Genomic DNA, 15,306 nt, shown 5'->3' with positions numbered 1-15,306 from the left:
GAGCAAAGAGGAAGCTTATGTAAGTATCACAATAATACATATAAATTGATGAAGGGACCATTACAGTAGTCTGTCTAGTTCAGTACTAGATCTCAGGCAAAGCTCTTTTCCAGCTCTCCTCCATGAGATCCTTTTAAATGGAGATTCCAGGGAGTGAATCTAGAAACTTTCACATGTAAAATGCATGTTCCACCAACGAACTACCGGTACAACCCTTCCTGAATTAAATCATATGTAAATTGTGGGTGCTTGGCTACAAAACATATAGAAATTTTTTAAAAAACAAACAAACATTTTTTAGCATGTTGGCGTTCTGAAGAATATGAAGCATATTTCATTCAAAATGTATGCAATTGCTTTCAAAAGTACATTTTATTCTTTGCATTGTATGAAATAGCTTAAAGCCTTAATTTTTATTTCCCTAGGAAAACGTTAACATTCTTCAACAGTTGCTTCCTTTGAGGGCAAAACTAGCGGGACTTATGGGATACAACACACACGCCAATTTTGTTCTCGAGCTGAACACTGCACAGATCACAGACAATGTTACAGCTTTCTTAGGTTTGTTTGTTTTTATTTATATATGCAAAAATATCAAACATAGTACTTGAATCATGGGGTAAAATTTATTGTGAAAATTTACTGGGGGAGGCAAAGAAAAGGAACAGTAGTTTTAGCATCTTTTTTTCTACTCAAAACTCTTACCTAACTTTCATTTTCTCTGCATGTATACTTGGAGAGTATAAGAGAATGAGTGTGATTTATGAGATTTAAGAGGACTTATATAACATTACCTAGCACTTGCTTAACCATTTATTAGTTATAAGTAGAAGTAAGCCAGTCAAGAATACCTTGTTAACATCCCTAAATTTTATAAATCTGCCTAGTGCAAAAAAGAAAAAATGGATAATCGCACCCACCCAGTTGCAAATAGGTAGGTGTTTTATTGGGTTGGAACAAGTTCATATCTGTCTGTCTCATTATCTACACGCTATAGAAACAGACATGCCCTAATAAGACCAATCCAAATGATTAGGATCTGTTAGGAACTAACTTGCAGGAAATACAGTTGTTGTTGTTGTTGTTGTTGTTGTTGTTGTTGTTGTTGTTGTTGTTGTTGTTGTTGTTGTTTTTAATGGAGTTGCTCCTCCAGTAAATGCTATGCCAGCCTTAAATTAAGAAAGAATTACTTGGATATTAAGCATTCAGTAGGAATTAACTGGAAGGACAGATCCTGAAGCTGAGGCTCCAATACTTTGGCCACCTCATGAGAAGAGAAGACACTCTGGAAAAAACACTGATGTTGGGAAAGATGGGCACAAGGAGAAGGGGACGACAGAGGACAAGATGGTTGGACAGTGTTCTCGAAGCTACGAACATGAGTCTGACCAAACTGCGGGAGGCAGTGGAAGACAGGAGTGCCTGGCGTGCTCTGGTCCATGGGGTCACAAAGAGTCGGACACGACTAATCGACTAAACAACAAGGAATTAACTAGACACTGTTCTAAAACAGGGGCTTTCAGTATCAGTCACATATAGTTAACTGCATTTGATGTTTGTTCTTGGCCTTCTGTTTCTGTTCGATCAAATAGAACTCAGAATAATCCACCACACCCAACTCCCCATCCCACCTACCTCTTTCCCCCCCTTCCTCATAATGTCTCAACAAGTAAAATTGATGTGTAAAAATGATGCATGAAAAAAAAATGAGACATTGCACTACCTTTGTAACCTAAGAAAATCTTTAATAAAATAATTATATATATATAAAAAATAGAACTAAGAATGAAATGGTTATAACAGTAACTGCTGCAGTAATGTAAGAATGACTGTTCCCCATATAAAAAGGGGTGTGCATTTTGTGCGGTCGCGCGCAGCCCCTGGGAACCCTGGGACAGCACTCAGCAGTTCGGAGGCTGGCACCACCTTCCCGGGCTGGATACCTGTGGTCTCTGCCCACACAGCCAGCCATCCAATCCAGCTGGGGAAGGTGTTTCCAGGGGGGATTGGCCAGGTAGGAGGAGGTAACCATCCAGTGCAAAAGTAATTGCAATTGTAATTGTTTCTCTTTTCAGATGACCTAAGTAATAAGCTGAAGCTTTTGGGTGAGGCTGAGAGAGCGTTTATTCTAAGCCTCAAGAAAAAGGAGTGTGAAGAAGCAGGGTTTGAATACGATGGCAGGATAAACGCATGGGACCTGCATTATTACATGAATCAGACAGAGGAGCTCAAATACTCTGTGGATCAAGAAAAGCTGAAGGAGTATTTTCCCATTGAAGCCGTCACAGAAGGATTACTGAATATTTACCAGCAGCTGCTTGGACTTGTATTCGAACAAGTAGATGGTGCTCACGTTTGGCATGAGAGTGTCACACTTTACACTGTAAAGGACAGCTCAACAGGTGAAGTTTTAGGGCAGTTCTACTTGGACCTGTACCCAAGGTAACTTTATGATTTATAGCTAAAATTGGTGATGGCAGCTTTTGTTAATGGCCTATATACATAGCTCTTCTTTCAAGGATCTCAGCATGGTCATACCTGCCAAGTTCCTGTCAGAGAAATAAGGGATCGGACTGGAAGTAGCAGATCGGAAGTAGCGCTGCCACCATTTTGAAACTGCGGAGCATGCTCAGAAGCGACTTGATGCTGCTCTGCCCAGTTCCAAAATGGCCGTCACGCCAGAAGTCGCACTGCAGCCATTTTGGAACTGGGCAAAGCAGCATCAAAAGTCGCTTCTGAGCATGCTCCGCCCAGTTCCAAAATGGCCACTGCACCAGAATAAACTGGGAAAAAACAAAAAAATCTGTTTTTTCAGCTGGGAACAGCTGGAAAAACGGGGGTTTCCCAGGGAATACGGGAGACTTGGCAGCTATGCAGCATGGTGCATGTGGGGTATCTCACCTCCCTATTTTTATCTTCCTTATGACACTGTGAGATAGTTTAGGCTGAGAGAGCATCACTAGCCCAAGCTCGCTCAGTAAGCTCCCCTCTACCTGTGTCTTCCCCAATGCAGTGCCCTCCAGATGTTGTAAAACTACAACTCCCAGCATGACTGACGGTCAGGGATGATGGGAGTTTGTCTGAAACACCTGAAAAGCACCAGGTTGGACACTGCTGCTCTGATCACTATATTGCACTGGTTCTCTTAATGAAATTTTTATTTACCATAAAAAGTGTTCTCTAATCAGTCAGCATAGGTTTACACTTTAAAATTTAGTTTTAATGCAGGTAGTTAATAAAAATTAACAGATGGCAAGGACCATCTTATAACAGACATTTCCCTTATCTCTTAAAATGGAAAAAAGCCTCTTCTACCGCTTCTAGAAGCGGTGGAAGTCTCAAATGTTGTACAATGCTATTTTGCAATGTACTTTTCTTTTCTTTCTCTTTTTCTTTTCTTTCTACCCTCTTTTTCTTTTTTCCCCTTTTTCTTCTTTTTCGCCTTACCTTTACATTCCCTCTATGGAGTAATTCTCTTCTTTTTTCTTTCTCCTCTTTCTTTTTCCTCTTTCTTCTTTATGAAAATTGATGTATGGTTATCCTGAACAATTGTCTATGTCATAATTTGCTGGTATGCATTTTCTTTTCTTTATTTGATTATGTAGGTTTCAATTGAACATGTATATATTTTTATTTGAATCTATTAATAAAGGATTTTTAAACAGGAAAAAAACCCTCTTCTAAAGGGACTCCTGTTGCAATGTATGTGTACATCATCTAACTACAAAGAAAAGTATGTTTATTTCTTTAGAGCAGTAGAGTTGGCTCCAAACATAGCCATTCTTTAGAGTAGCTCTGCTGCAATCTATGGAACTACTCATAAGAATGTCTAAGCTTGGAGCCAACCCATTTCTCCCCTCATGTGCAGATGCAATTGATTTATTAATAAACTAGGATTTCTTGAATCAGTGACAGCCTTGGTAAAACTCATTATTTTTAAAAGATTATAGTGTGGCTGATCACAGCTGGTTAATTGCAAATGGAAAGCTGAGAGCCTGGCTAAGATTTGTGCCATTCCTTGTGGATGCTCACAGTTTCCCCCCAAAGGAATAACTCTGGGAACTGTTGTTGTATTTGGCGTTCATATATTTAGCAATGACCTCTTTTAACACTGCTTCCTGCTAAATGCTACTGGAATTCAAGGACACAGGGCAGATCCTCATGCAACTATGACTGCCAAGCACTGCCAAAGTTAGTTTGTTTTGTAGTTCCAATGTCCCTTTATGGCACGTGCCTCAAAGCTTAAGGTGTTTTGCATCCCTTAGTCTATGAAACTGAACACTTGGACGGGATTAACTTCTAAACCTCCTCAGGAAGCCCTTATAGCTTGGCCATAGAACAGAAAACCAGGTGCTATTGGCTGATGAACCTGCCAAGCCAACATACCGTATCTAAATTGATATAGTGCCCAGTGGTTTCACTATGCTTTGAGGGATTGCTTGTTTTTATTCCCATGTAGTTCATTTCTAAGCATAGTTTCCTCGAAAAGGACAAGGAATAATGTTTAATAGGAAATCACTGCACTTAAGTTTTCTTCCTCACCAGGGCTGTGGCTTACTTTCGCCACAATGCCAAATCATGGCTTGGTAATAGAGAACATCTCTGTGGTGTCTGCAACCTTTGCTTCCGCTCAGTCACCTGGTTCACACACAATGCTAAGCCAAACCATGGCTTATTTTGAAGAAGCAAACATGCAGGTTCTCAATAAAGGACTGTGGCTGCTTTGCTCCTCTGGTCCTGCTGCCATGGGCTAAGATATTCCAAGAAATAATAACTGCACCCCAAAGGTGTGTTGAGAACCAAATGTTTCTTACCAAGACACTCTTATATCCACTTCCCTTTTGTAATGACGTACAAATGCTGCAACTCCTAGAAATGCCTGCCACCCAAGTAAAAGGATAAAGGAGGGGGAATATGAGGGCAGAAGTCAAAAGGCAATAGGCTCCAGAAATTATAATGTGGTAAAACATAGCTGATGGTCTGCAAAAGGTGTTGAGGGGAACCTTCTTGCAACTGTGATATTTGGGAACATTATGAAGTTTAGTGCCATGCATTATTGTTTTGCACTTTGCTTCACAGTTCCAAAGGATAACGCAATTAGATTCCATTCCTGAAATCTTTTTAAACATTAAAAGGAAAGGCTAATGCTTCAGGGAATAAGATCTGTCCTTTTCCATGACTAAGGATGTTGTTGTTGATTAGTCGTTTAGTCGTATCTGGAAATGTGAATGCTTTCTTGTTATTAGCTATTCCAAGAAAAGGATGTTGTTCTCTAATATTGGTAAGCAATGCCAAATGATTCACTTTTTCATTGTGGTAGTTTGCTAAACATGCTTTTGGCCTATTTCTTACTCAGAGAAGGAAAGTATGGTCATGCAGCATGCTTTGGACTCCAGCCCGGCTGCCTCCTCTCTAATGGCAGCAGAATGATGTCAGTAGCAGCCTTGGTAACCAACTTCACAAAGCCAACACTAGATCGCCCATCACTGCTGCGACATGATGAGGTGAAAACCTACTTCCATGAGTTTGGACATGTAATGCACCAGATATGTGCACAGGTTAGTGTATGCCTTATTCCTCAGACAAAATAGTAAATCTTCTTGTCTGGTTCTGTGAACATGAGTGTCACAGATGGGGTGTTGGCTACTCCCGAGTAAGCACTCCACACATCCTCTGGATTTTCATAGTTTTATTGTGCATGCTATATACAGTGGTGAGATGTCTCAAATCATGTCTGCTCTGCATGGGGCAGAAGCCCACAATGGCGTCTCGTGGGCTCTGACCCCCCTTTTAAGACTCCAAACGCCCCTCCTCCTTGCTCTATGGGTCCTCCGTGGTCCCAAACCAGGCTCCTGAGGTGCCGGTCTACCTCCTTTCCAGCCCCTGCTGAAGCTAGCTCCTCCCCTGCTTCCCTGCTACCAGCCTGGAGCTGAGCCACCAGGACTCTGCAGAGCCCTGGACCCGTCTTAACCCTTCCTGTTCCTGATTTAAACTCCCAGACTTGCTGCTGCTCTCCCATCTGATGGAAGTAAGCAGAGTGGGCTGCTCTCTGCAAGCCCTCTCTCTTACATCCACTCCCCCTCCAGGCTCCCCCCCCCTTTCTGAGGCCTGGGTTGCCTGGTCTGATGTCTGTAAAGAGGGCTGGAAGCCTGACAGGTCTTCCTCCTCTGCTGTAGTGTGTGTAAAATCCTGTTCCCAGTCGGTGCTGGGTGGCTGGTCCGTGTAGTTCCCTCCGTTGTCATCCTCCTCCTCCCTCTGGACAATTGCTTCCGATTCCCGGAGGGCTCCTTGGGTCTGCGTCTCCCAAGCTCCCCACCTGGGATTGCCCTCCCCCTCTGTGTCCCCTGTGCTACTGACATGTGGTGGTTCGGATCTGTGGGAGAAAGGAGCGTGCAGTTCCAGTGTGCGGCCCTCCCCTTGCATGGTGTGCATGGTTGCCTCCGCGTTTTGGGAAGCAGGAGTGCCCTGCCTGGCCATCAGACATTTTAACCCCCCCTCCCCCCACCGGGAGCCCGGGCTCGCTGTGGCACTGTAGACCTCCTCCTCTTCCTTTCTTTCTGGAACCTCTTGGCTGCCTTCTCCCTCCACCCTTCTGTCTAGTGTCTTTTGTGTGATTTCCTCCCCCTCCCTCCTGTCAGCGTCTTGTGTTGGATGTGTGTCACGTCCTCTGAACCTTGGGCTTTCCCTGAAGTGTGAGAGCAAAGACCTGTGACCCACGGGATGGACCTTTCTCGCTGTAGGTACTTCCCCCCTGAAGGTGACAGGGTTGATCTGTGTCAGAACCTTGAAGGGCCCCAGCCTTCTGGGTGCCAGCTTCTTCCCCCTTCCTCCCATGGGAAGGCCTTCTGACCACAGCCAGACCCTGTCCCCTCCATGGAAGACCTTCTCCAGTCCCCTGTGATGGTCTGCCCCCTCCTTGTAAGCCTCATTGCCCCTTGCCACGTCTCCATCCAGTTGTTGGTGTACTGTCTCCCTCCTCTCACCCCATGCCTCAATAGGTGGTCCCCCAATCTCCCCCTCCCCCTGCTCTGGGAAGGCTCTGGGGTTTCGCCCAAGACTGGCCTTACTGGGTGTGAGCCTCGTGAAGACATGTACTGCATGCCCCTCCGTGGGGTTGTCATGATATTGCCTGAGAATCTTCCCTCTGAGGGAGTCCTGGGGCATATACCGGGCATCATTGCTAAAGAGTAACCCCTCTTTCTCTGCAAGCCCTTCCCCTGCCCCCTCTCCCTCCTTCAAGTCCCTCCGTATGTTCTGGGTAAAAGTGTCCTCTTTGGTGAGTTGGCTCAGTTTCTCTTCCTGCATCCCCGCCTCTGCGTCGTTCCATCCGCCTGGGGAGCTGATGTGGTGCGATCCTGAGGATTCTCCTTCTTTCCTGCAGTGCTCCTTGCCGTCTGCATCTCCAAAGGTGAGATCTCCCCGGCGCTGGCTGCCCACAGGGTCATTGTCCATTAAGTCCAAAGCTAGCACTTCTGCGTGCTTGTTCACTGTCATCTTCCGAGAGGGGGTCTGTTGCGTGACCTCACCCTCCTGCAATTCCCTGCCGTCTATGGCCGAGACGCTCATGGGAAGCTTCCTTGGGAAAAGGGGAATCTGATTCTGCCTAGCAAAGTCCACCGATAGGAAATCATTGCTGCTGCCCCTGCAGAGAAGCCCGACTGTCTCCTGGGTCTGGCCTCTTGGCAGTTGCAGACTTACTTCCATCTCTTTGTCGTGCTGTGGGGTGTTACAGGAGGGCTCAGTTGTTGGTGCTCTGCCTGGCCCCTCCCCTCCTGATCTGGCATCCAGGCTTGTGTCTGTGCCTGCCTGCTCTCGCCATTCCTTCCTCTGGGGGCAGTGTTCCACCCAGTGGCTGGGTGCATTGTAAAGGCATCTCCCGCCTTTCTCTTCCCTCTGTTTTCCCGCGTCAGCGTTTGAAAGTACCCGCGCGCGGGCTTTGTCCCTCTGCATCACATCTGGCTGGAGGGGTCTGTGCTGGGCTGCAGCTGCCTTCCAGGGACTGTATGGGAACTTGTGGCCGCTGCCTTTCCCCTCCGTCTGTCCCCTCTGCCCGGACTCGCCTCTCAGCCTCCTGCACTTCCACGCCACCATGCCTCTCAGCCTTAGAGCCAGCTTGTGCTGAGGGTCGCCCTACAAAGTGCTGGCCCGTCCCGAGTGTCCTCTCTGCTTGTCCAGCCTCCACTCCTCCGGCTTGGCTGTGTTCAGAGCTGCTCGGTTCACTAAGCCTGGCTTCCCCTGTGCCCGGGTGCCTACCTGGTGCTTGAGCCGTTCCATAGTTGCAGGGTGCTGGCTGCAGCTTGCTCTCTGCTACACCCCTCACGCATGCCAATCCTTCCTTGGCATTTCTCTCTTCCGATTTAGATGCTGCCAACTTCATGCCGGCTGCTACATTTGCAGCCCTCTTCCCTCGGGGTAGCCATCAAAAGATTGTGGGCTTGCTGTCACAGATGGGGTGTTGGCTACTCCCGAGTAAGCACTCCACACATCCTCTGGATTTTCATAGTTTTATTGTGCATGCTATATACAGTGGTGAGGTGTCTCAAATCATGTCTGCTCTGCATGGGGCAGAAGCCCACAATGGCGTCTCGTGGGCTCTGACCCCCCTTTTAAGACTCCAAACGCCCCTCCTCCTTGCTCTATGGGTCCTCCGTGGTCCCAAACCAGGCTCCTGAGGTGCCGGTCTACCTCCTTTCCAGCCCCTGCTGAAGCTAGCTCCTCCCCTGCTTCCCTGCTACCAGCCTGGAGCTGAGCCACCAGGACTCTGCAGAGCCCTGGACCCGTCTTAACCCTTCCTGTTCCTGATTTAAACTCCCAGACTTGCTGCTGCTCTCCCATCTGATGGAAGTAAGCAGAGTGGGCTGCTCTCTGCAAGCCCTCTCTCTTACAATGAGCTTCCATTTTGAAAGAAGAGAACAGATCAAAGAGTTGCATGTCAACTTCCCCCCATAATAAAATAAAAGACAACTTTTATTTCAAATAATTCAGAATTAATGGTAGATTTGGATGGGCTCTCCATTTACTTAGAAATTTTTCCCGTTCATAAAGTTTCTTTGTATATTTCAGATTAAAAGCAATCCTTGGTAAACCCTGATCCCATGGATGTTAAGGGCAGTCTACCGTCCCATCCCTGATGACTCCAGTCATTAGGAATAGAATCTGCTTGTACCTGTGGAACCACATCTTTGGCTCTGATTCTTTATTGCTCTAGAGTGCTACAGTGGGCCACCTCAGATAAAGAGACTGATTTGCCTCTATGCATAGACCTGGCAAACAACCTCCAATTCACTGGCCCCACACATCTCAGTTGTGGCCCATGTGCATAGGTCAAAATTGCTCAATCATTCCCTATTTTCTGGCTGTTGGCCTGTGCGTGTAATATTTTATGCACATAGTGTGGTATAGGGCTTATTAGGACCTGGGAAAGCAAAGTTCAAATCACCACTCAGCCATGAAGCTCCTTGGGCGACTTTAGGCCACTCTTTATCTCATAGCTAAACCCACTGCACAGGGTTTAGGGTAAAATGATAAGGGAAAATGGTAAAGGTAAAGGGACCCCTGACCATTAGGTCCAGTTGTGACCGACTCTGGGGTTGTGGCGCTCATCTCGCGTTATTGGCCGAGGGAGCCGGCGTACAGCTTCCAAGTCATGTGGCCAGAATGACAAAGCCATTTCTGGCAAACCAGAGCAGCACATGGAAATGCCGTTTACCTTCCCGCTGTAGCGGTACCTATTTATCTACTTGCACTTTGATGTGCTTTTGAACTGCTAGGTTAGCAGGAGCTGGGACCGAGCAACGGGAGCTCACCACGTCGCAGGGATTCGAACCGCCGACCTTCTGATCGGCAAGCCCTAGGCTCTGTGGTTTAACCCACAGCGCCGCCCACATCCCAGTAAGGGAGGATGGTATACTATTAATAATAATTAGGCTGTAACTTGGACACACTGACCCTATGTGTAAGGGCTGGTTTAGCCTTGTGTGTTGTCTGAACCATTCCAGAATGTTGGAAGAATGGGGTACAGTGCTGGGGCTGGCTGTTTGTATAAACCTATATGTGTGTATATAAAAACCTTTTGCAAAATCGACTGTAATTTAACATGTATATACACTCATTTGTTTATATTTGTTCTCATCTTTCATAGACTGACTTTGCTCGGTTTAGTGGAACTAATGTGGAAACAGACTTTGTAGAGGTACCTTCACAAATGTTTGAGAACTGGGTTTGGGAAAAAGAACCTCTACAAGAAATGTCAAGGCACTATAAAGATGGCAGCCACGTCCCAGATGATCTCATTGAAAAACTGGTTGCTTCTAGGCTAGCCAACACAGGTATTCCCTTCTCTCTGTGTTTCTTACCCACCCTTTCTCTCTCTCTCTCGCTGTAGTTTTCCTTTGTGTGTGAGAAAAAGCATCCTTGACATATTCTGAGTGAAAGAATGTCATACAGTAAAATGACAACTGAAAGGACAGACAAGGAAGTGTGGATGAGCTGCACTGCACTGAGCTCCTTCTGCCATATCCCTCCCCCTCTCAGTTTCTTTTTATGATATTCTTTCACTCAAGGATGCTCAGGCTTCTTCCAGATCATAACATATGAATGCATCCTTGGTTAGTTGAACCTATCGAGTATTCCCCATCCCTCCCCCCCCTTAATTGATATTCTTCACTTTGTAAATGTTTTATGGACCCTGTTTAGTTATAGTTGGAAATATTGGGGGGAGGGGGCAAGGGGAACTGCACAAGCATCAAGCCTACTCTATTTCATCTCCCCGCCCGCCCCGATATAATCTAGGAAAGGGGATATCAGATAAAGAGGACCCATGTCTTACAAGCAATTTGTCCTGTATTTAGTATGCATCCTATTAAAATGTACACTTACCACATTTCATTTTTTGTTTGTTTGTTTATTCAGTTCTTTCAATTTAAAGTGGATAATGACATTTCCTCTGTATAATTCTATTCAACTATAAGTACTTGGTAATCTGTTTCTTTCCTGTGCTCCTTTCCTAGGCTGGAATTTAAAGCATTTGCATCTTAACCAACTCCTTGTCCTTTTCTTGCTGATTAGTTGAAAATTGTGTTTTGATCCTCTTCTTTATCTAGGTCTTCTGACACTTCGTCAGATTGTGTTGAGCAAGGTTGATCAGTCTGTCCATACAACATCTTCTGCTGATCCCGCTAAGGAATATGCCAAGTACTGCGATGAAATTTTAGGAATACCTGCAACCCCAGGTATGAAAACTTGAAGCTTCTATTTTACTTTATAAACTCTTTGTACACTCCATGTTGCTTTTTTTGAACACCAGCTTTAAAAACAACAAACTGTTACAACATTCTTTTTTAGGAATGATGGAAAAACTTCTCAGATGGATGTTTTGCTTGATTTTTTTATTTTGCCACATTAGGGTAAACAAACCTAATAAATAAAAATAAATATTTTTTTATTCTTTCACCTAACACAGAAAACCTGATTACAGAATCCTGGATACTTGAATCCAGAATTCTGTGAGCAGAGTTCTGCTTATTGAAGAGAGGTTCCTTGATGTTGGGTCCTCCTACATCTCCTAAAATGTGCTCCAAAGGTTGGGGGCGGGGTCCGCCTGGAACAGTGTGGGAGATGGCACAGGGAATTACAGTGGGAAGGAAGAAATTGACAAAACTAGCCTCCCCTCTGTTGAATTCTCCTTCAGATCAAATGCCTTAGCATGAACAGGTCAGGCCAGTGAACTCAAAGGACAACAAAGTATTATACCTCTTCTCTCCACCACAGCCAGCATTCTGCCTCCCTTTGCTCTTGGCAGAGCCAAGCAAGAAGGAAGGGACTTAGCCAGTCTCCCATCTGACCTTGCACTGCACAGTAACCTGTTCACAGTGCTGAGAGTTGAGGATCACCACCAAAGTTTGGAGACAGCACCTCGTATCCTAGGGCAGTTCTGGGTGCTCCAGTAGGGCATGGTAGCATGGATACCTGCCCCAGGCTGCCCTCCAGCCAAGCACCTGGGTCCGAGAGCTGCCATTTAAATTTCTTTTAGTGCCCCAGATTGACACTATGTCAGGCATTCTAGGGCGCCCTTGAAGCACACCCTCACTTTTCTCGTCAGGTGTACCTTATCCACTCTACTTCACTCAGAAGACTGGCAGGTGGCAGAAGATGCTGGCTCCCCAGGGAAGGGTTCAGCATGGTCAAGAGTTCTGTACTGTCTTTCATGTACATGATACTTGCTTGTTATATCTGTTGTTCCTCTAAGATGTTCTCATGTATGTGGACTTCTCACATGATTTGGCTAGGCCAGATCTGCTTGACTTTGGAGATGTAACTATATCGGGTGCCTTCAGACGCCATTCTCTGAAACATTCTGTATAAAGCCTGAATGTTTTATCAGTGTCTCCCATGTTTTCTTTTCTTACACTGCTTTTAAAGGTACAAATATGCCAGCTACCTTTGGACACCTGGCAGGTGGCTACGATGCCCAGTACTATGGCTACCTATGGAGTGAAGTTTTCTCAATGGATATTTTTTACAATTGCTTTAAGAGAGAAGGAATAATGAATCCAAAGGTATGGAAACTTCCTCGATGATGCCTGCTATAAAGTTCAATCGGTTCAAGGATTTTCTGTAGCCCCAAAAATATGGTTTACTAGAAAGGATATAACTGGGAATTTTGAATTCACAGGCTTTTCTACTCCTCCGTGAGAGGTCCAGAAGGTGTCAACACGAGAACAGGCCTTTTCTGCAGTGGCTCCCCATTTGTGGAATGCTCTCCACAGGGTGGTTCAGCTGGTGCCTTCATTATTCACCTTTAGGCACCAGGCACAAACGTTCCTCTTCTCCCAAGTCTTTGGCTAATTGACATCCGATGCCCTTTTCTAACCCAACATAATAATAGGAGTAAATGTTGTTTCTTCGGTTCCCTTTTTGAAAACCTGCTGTATGGAATAAAGGCATGGAATTAAAAAGAGTACTGGAAAAACCCAACATAGCATGTCCTGAAGGTCTTGCATCTTAAATGAACAGACAAATGTGAAACAAAAAAAAATGGCAAGCAAAAACAAAGGAGGGCAGAGAGCAAATTAAAATACATTAGAATAGGCATGAGAAAATAGATAAGCCTTGAGGCAGCTCTGGAAGTGTAGGAGGGACTGGATCCTACTAATATCAGGGGGCAGTGAATTCCAAAAGATAAGGCACTGCCAAAGAAAGCAGACAGCAGCATCAGGTGCAGGTTTTGGTCTGACTGGGAGACGGGCACCAGAAGAGCTCAGAGTTCAGGGGCATACAGAAAGACGACAGTAAGCAGTAGCAGCAAGCATTCAAAAATAAGATGCTGAAATGAATTTAATGGAGGAAAGCGAGTGCATGGGAAGGCAAAAAGATATTTACAAAAGGAAGCAATGCCCAAAGAGCTGCAAAGAATGGATACCAGTTATTTTAGCAAAAGGAAAAACAAAAACAAAAAGGGCAATGTAATAATCTAGTCTGCTTCTGCATAGCTGCAGTCTGACATTACAGTACTGTGGTCTGCTAGTTCATAGACAACTGTACTGTCTCATTCTATTTGCTGTGTGGGTCCTTCTAGTAACATGGAAGCTTATATATATATCTTTAACAGATGCCTCCATGAATATGCAGCACTGGAAAGGGCCAATCTAAGTAGGCATTAGAAATCACAACCTGGCAAGGGTCCTCACTTGTGGATGAGTTAACAAACCCTTATAATAGGATCAGTGGTGAGTGGAAGAACAGTTTTAGACCTGTGTGCAGTGACCGTCATAGACTTCCTCCAAGTGGTAGTTCTGCTGCCCGCAACGTATTGGGGAGGTGGGCAGCCTGGTACAGGGAATTCTTTGTGGCAACTTCTACATTCTGGAATTCCCTCCCCACAGAGGTGTGTCTAGAACCTTAATTGTATAGTTTCTGCTATATGCTAAATATGCACCTCTTTGGGCTCCACCTGAGATGTATATTGTCAAGACCCACCCTATTCCTGTGTTTGCAATTTATTTTAAGCTGGTTTTAATTATTGTTCCCTATTGGGGATGGGGTGCACTGCCATTGCAGGTTTCAGCCCTGTCATCTGACCTGTGATGTCAGCTGATGGGCCAGTGGGCGTGGCTTGAGGGAAAAGAGCTAGATATACTTCTTTGCTCACTTCAAGTTCTGCAAAAATTTTAAAAAACTGGTTTTCTGATTGTATGATAACTAATGACTTTTGGAATCCCCAGGAGGTCCATGTCAATCACACTGAGGAGTGACATTGGAGAGGCAGGGAGCAGGTCAGCTTGTGATAAAACAAAAACAAGTCATATCAGCCGCATGCCAAGACCACATGCTGCTTCCATTCTGCACAGGCTTCCTTTGCCTCTATTTATTGTAGATTTAGAAAGTTCACATAAACATGAAATGTCAACCTACCAATTTTATTTTATTTTAGGCTGGAATGAAGTACCGAAACCTAATCCTGAAGCCTGGAGGCTCATTAGATGGAATGGACATGCTCCAAAACTTTTTAGGTCGCAAGCCAAACCAAAAAGCCTTTTTATTGAGCAAAGGATTATATACTTAATAAAACTATGGTCTCCTTGTAATCAGATGTCACCTGGGGGAATTAGTCTTGAAATGCCTGTTGGTTTCATGTCCTGAAAGGTGAAAGCACAAGAGTTTCTCATCAGCAAAGATCTAATTGTTTTTTCTAATGTTTTTATTACTGCTTTTCAAAGTTCATAATTCTCACTGTCGCCTCGAAATCCACACTGATTTTTGTAATGTACTTTACTGAAACTCTTGCTTTTTTATTAGTAAATTATATGTGGAATGTGATGAAGTCATAAAATGAAAACAACATTGTTGTATTTTTTTTTAATCAGGTACTGGTGTTGAATAAATACAACATAAATATTTTTGTGTGGATTTTTCAAATTGAACAACAATGAAGTGAAAGTCGTAAATGTTTCTTCTATTCATCCCTTCCCTACCCCATACATACGCCTTCCTCTGTGTTAAAAGAATAGGAGTATCCATATGTTTTACCAGCAACACCACTAGAAATTAGGGGAAAGTGAGAGTAGGTAGATCAGGGAAACTGAGTAAAAGGCTTAACTCTCCTCCCTATTGCCACTTTTTTGATCTTCCAAGTAGCTGTGTGGGGCTATTAATTGGTGGAAGGGGAAGCAACAGGAATACTGATTATAGATCTCCTATATCATGCAGGGGAGTTGATGGGGGACCCGAGAGACAAAAAATAGCCTCCACAGCTCAGCCAAGACTGCTCCCTGTTTCTGTGAAAAGATGGATGTCTGGTAATAAGAA

The 15,306-nt window shown here is 44.7% G+C and overlaps 1 protein-coding gene across 5 annotated transcripts in view; it reads left to right on the top strand.

Annotated features, from left to right (window-relative positions):
- The window catches only part of NLN (neurolysin), a 30,227-nt gene extending 15,332 nt beyond the window's left edge, over positions 1-14,895 (top strand). For all 5 annotated transcript variants that reach the window (XM_088652682.1, XM_088652681.1, XM_035100813.3 and 2 more), the window contains exons 7-13: positions 426-561; positions 2,076-2,442; positions 5,357-5,558; positions 10,142-10,328; positions 11,103-11,231; positions 12,421-12,557; positions 14,432-14,895. In XM_088652682.1, coding sequence (XP_088508808.1) covers positions 426-561; positions 2,076-2,442; positions 5,357-5,558; positions 10,142-10,328; positions 11,103-11,231; positions 12,421-12,557; positions 14,432-14,563 — 1,290 coding nt within the window. In that variant the 3' untranslated portion in view covers positions 14,564-14,895. The remainder of the gene's footprint in view (positions 1-425; positions 562-2,075; positions 2,443-5,356; positions 5,559-10,141; positions 10,329-11,102; positions 11,232-12,420; positions 12,558-14,431) is intronic.
- The last annotated feature ends 411 nt before the right edge of the window (positions 14,896-15,306 follow it).

The sequence above is a fragment of the Zootoca vivipara genome, chromosome 10 (assembly GCF_965207765.1).
Source record: "Zootoca vivipara chromosome 10, rZooViv2.hap1.1, whole genome shotgun sequence".
Classification (NCBI taxonomy): Eukaryota; Metazoa; Chordata; class Lepidosauria; order Squamata; family Lacertidae; genus Zootoca; species Zootoca vivipara.
This window is presented reverse-complemented; position numbering and strand designations above follow the sequence as displayed.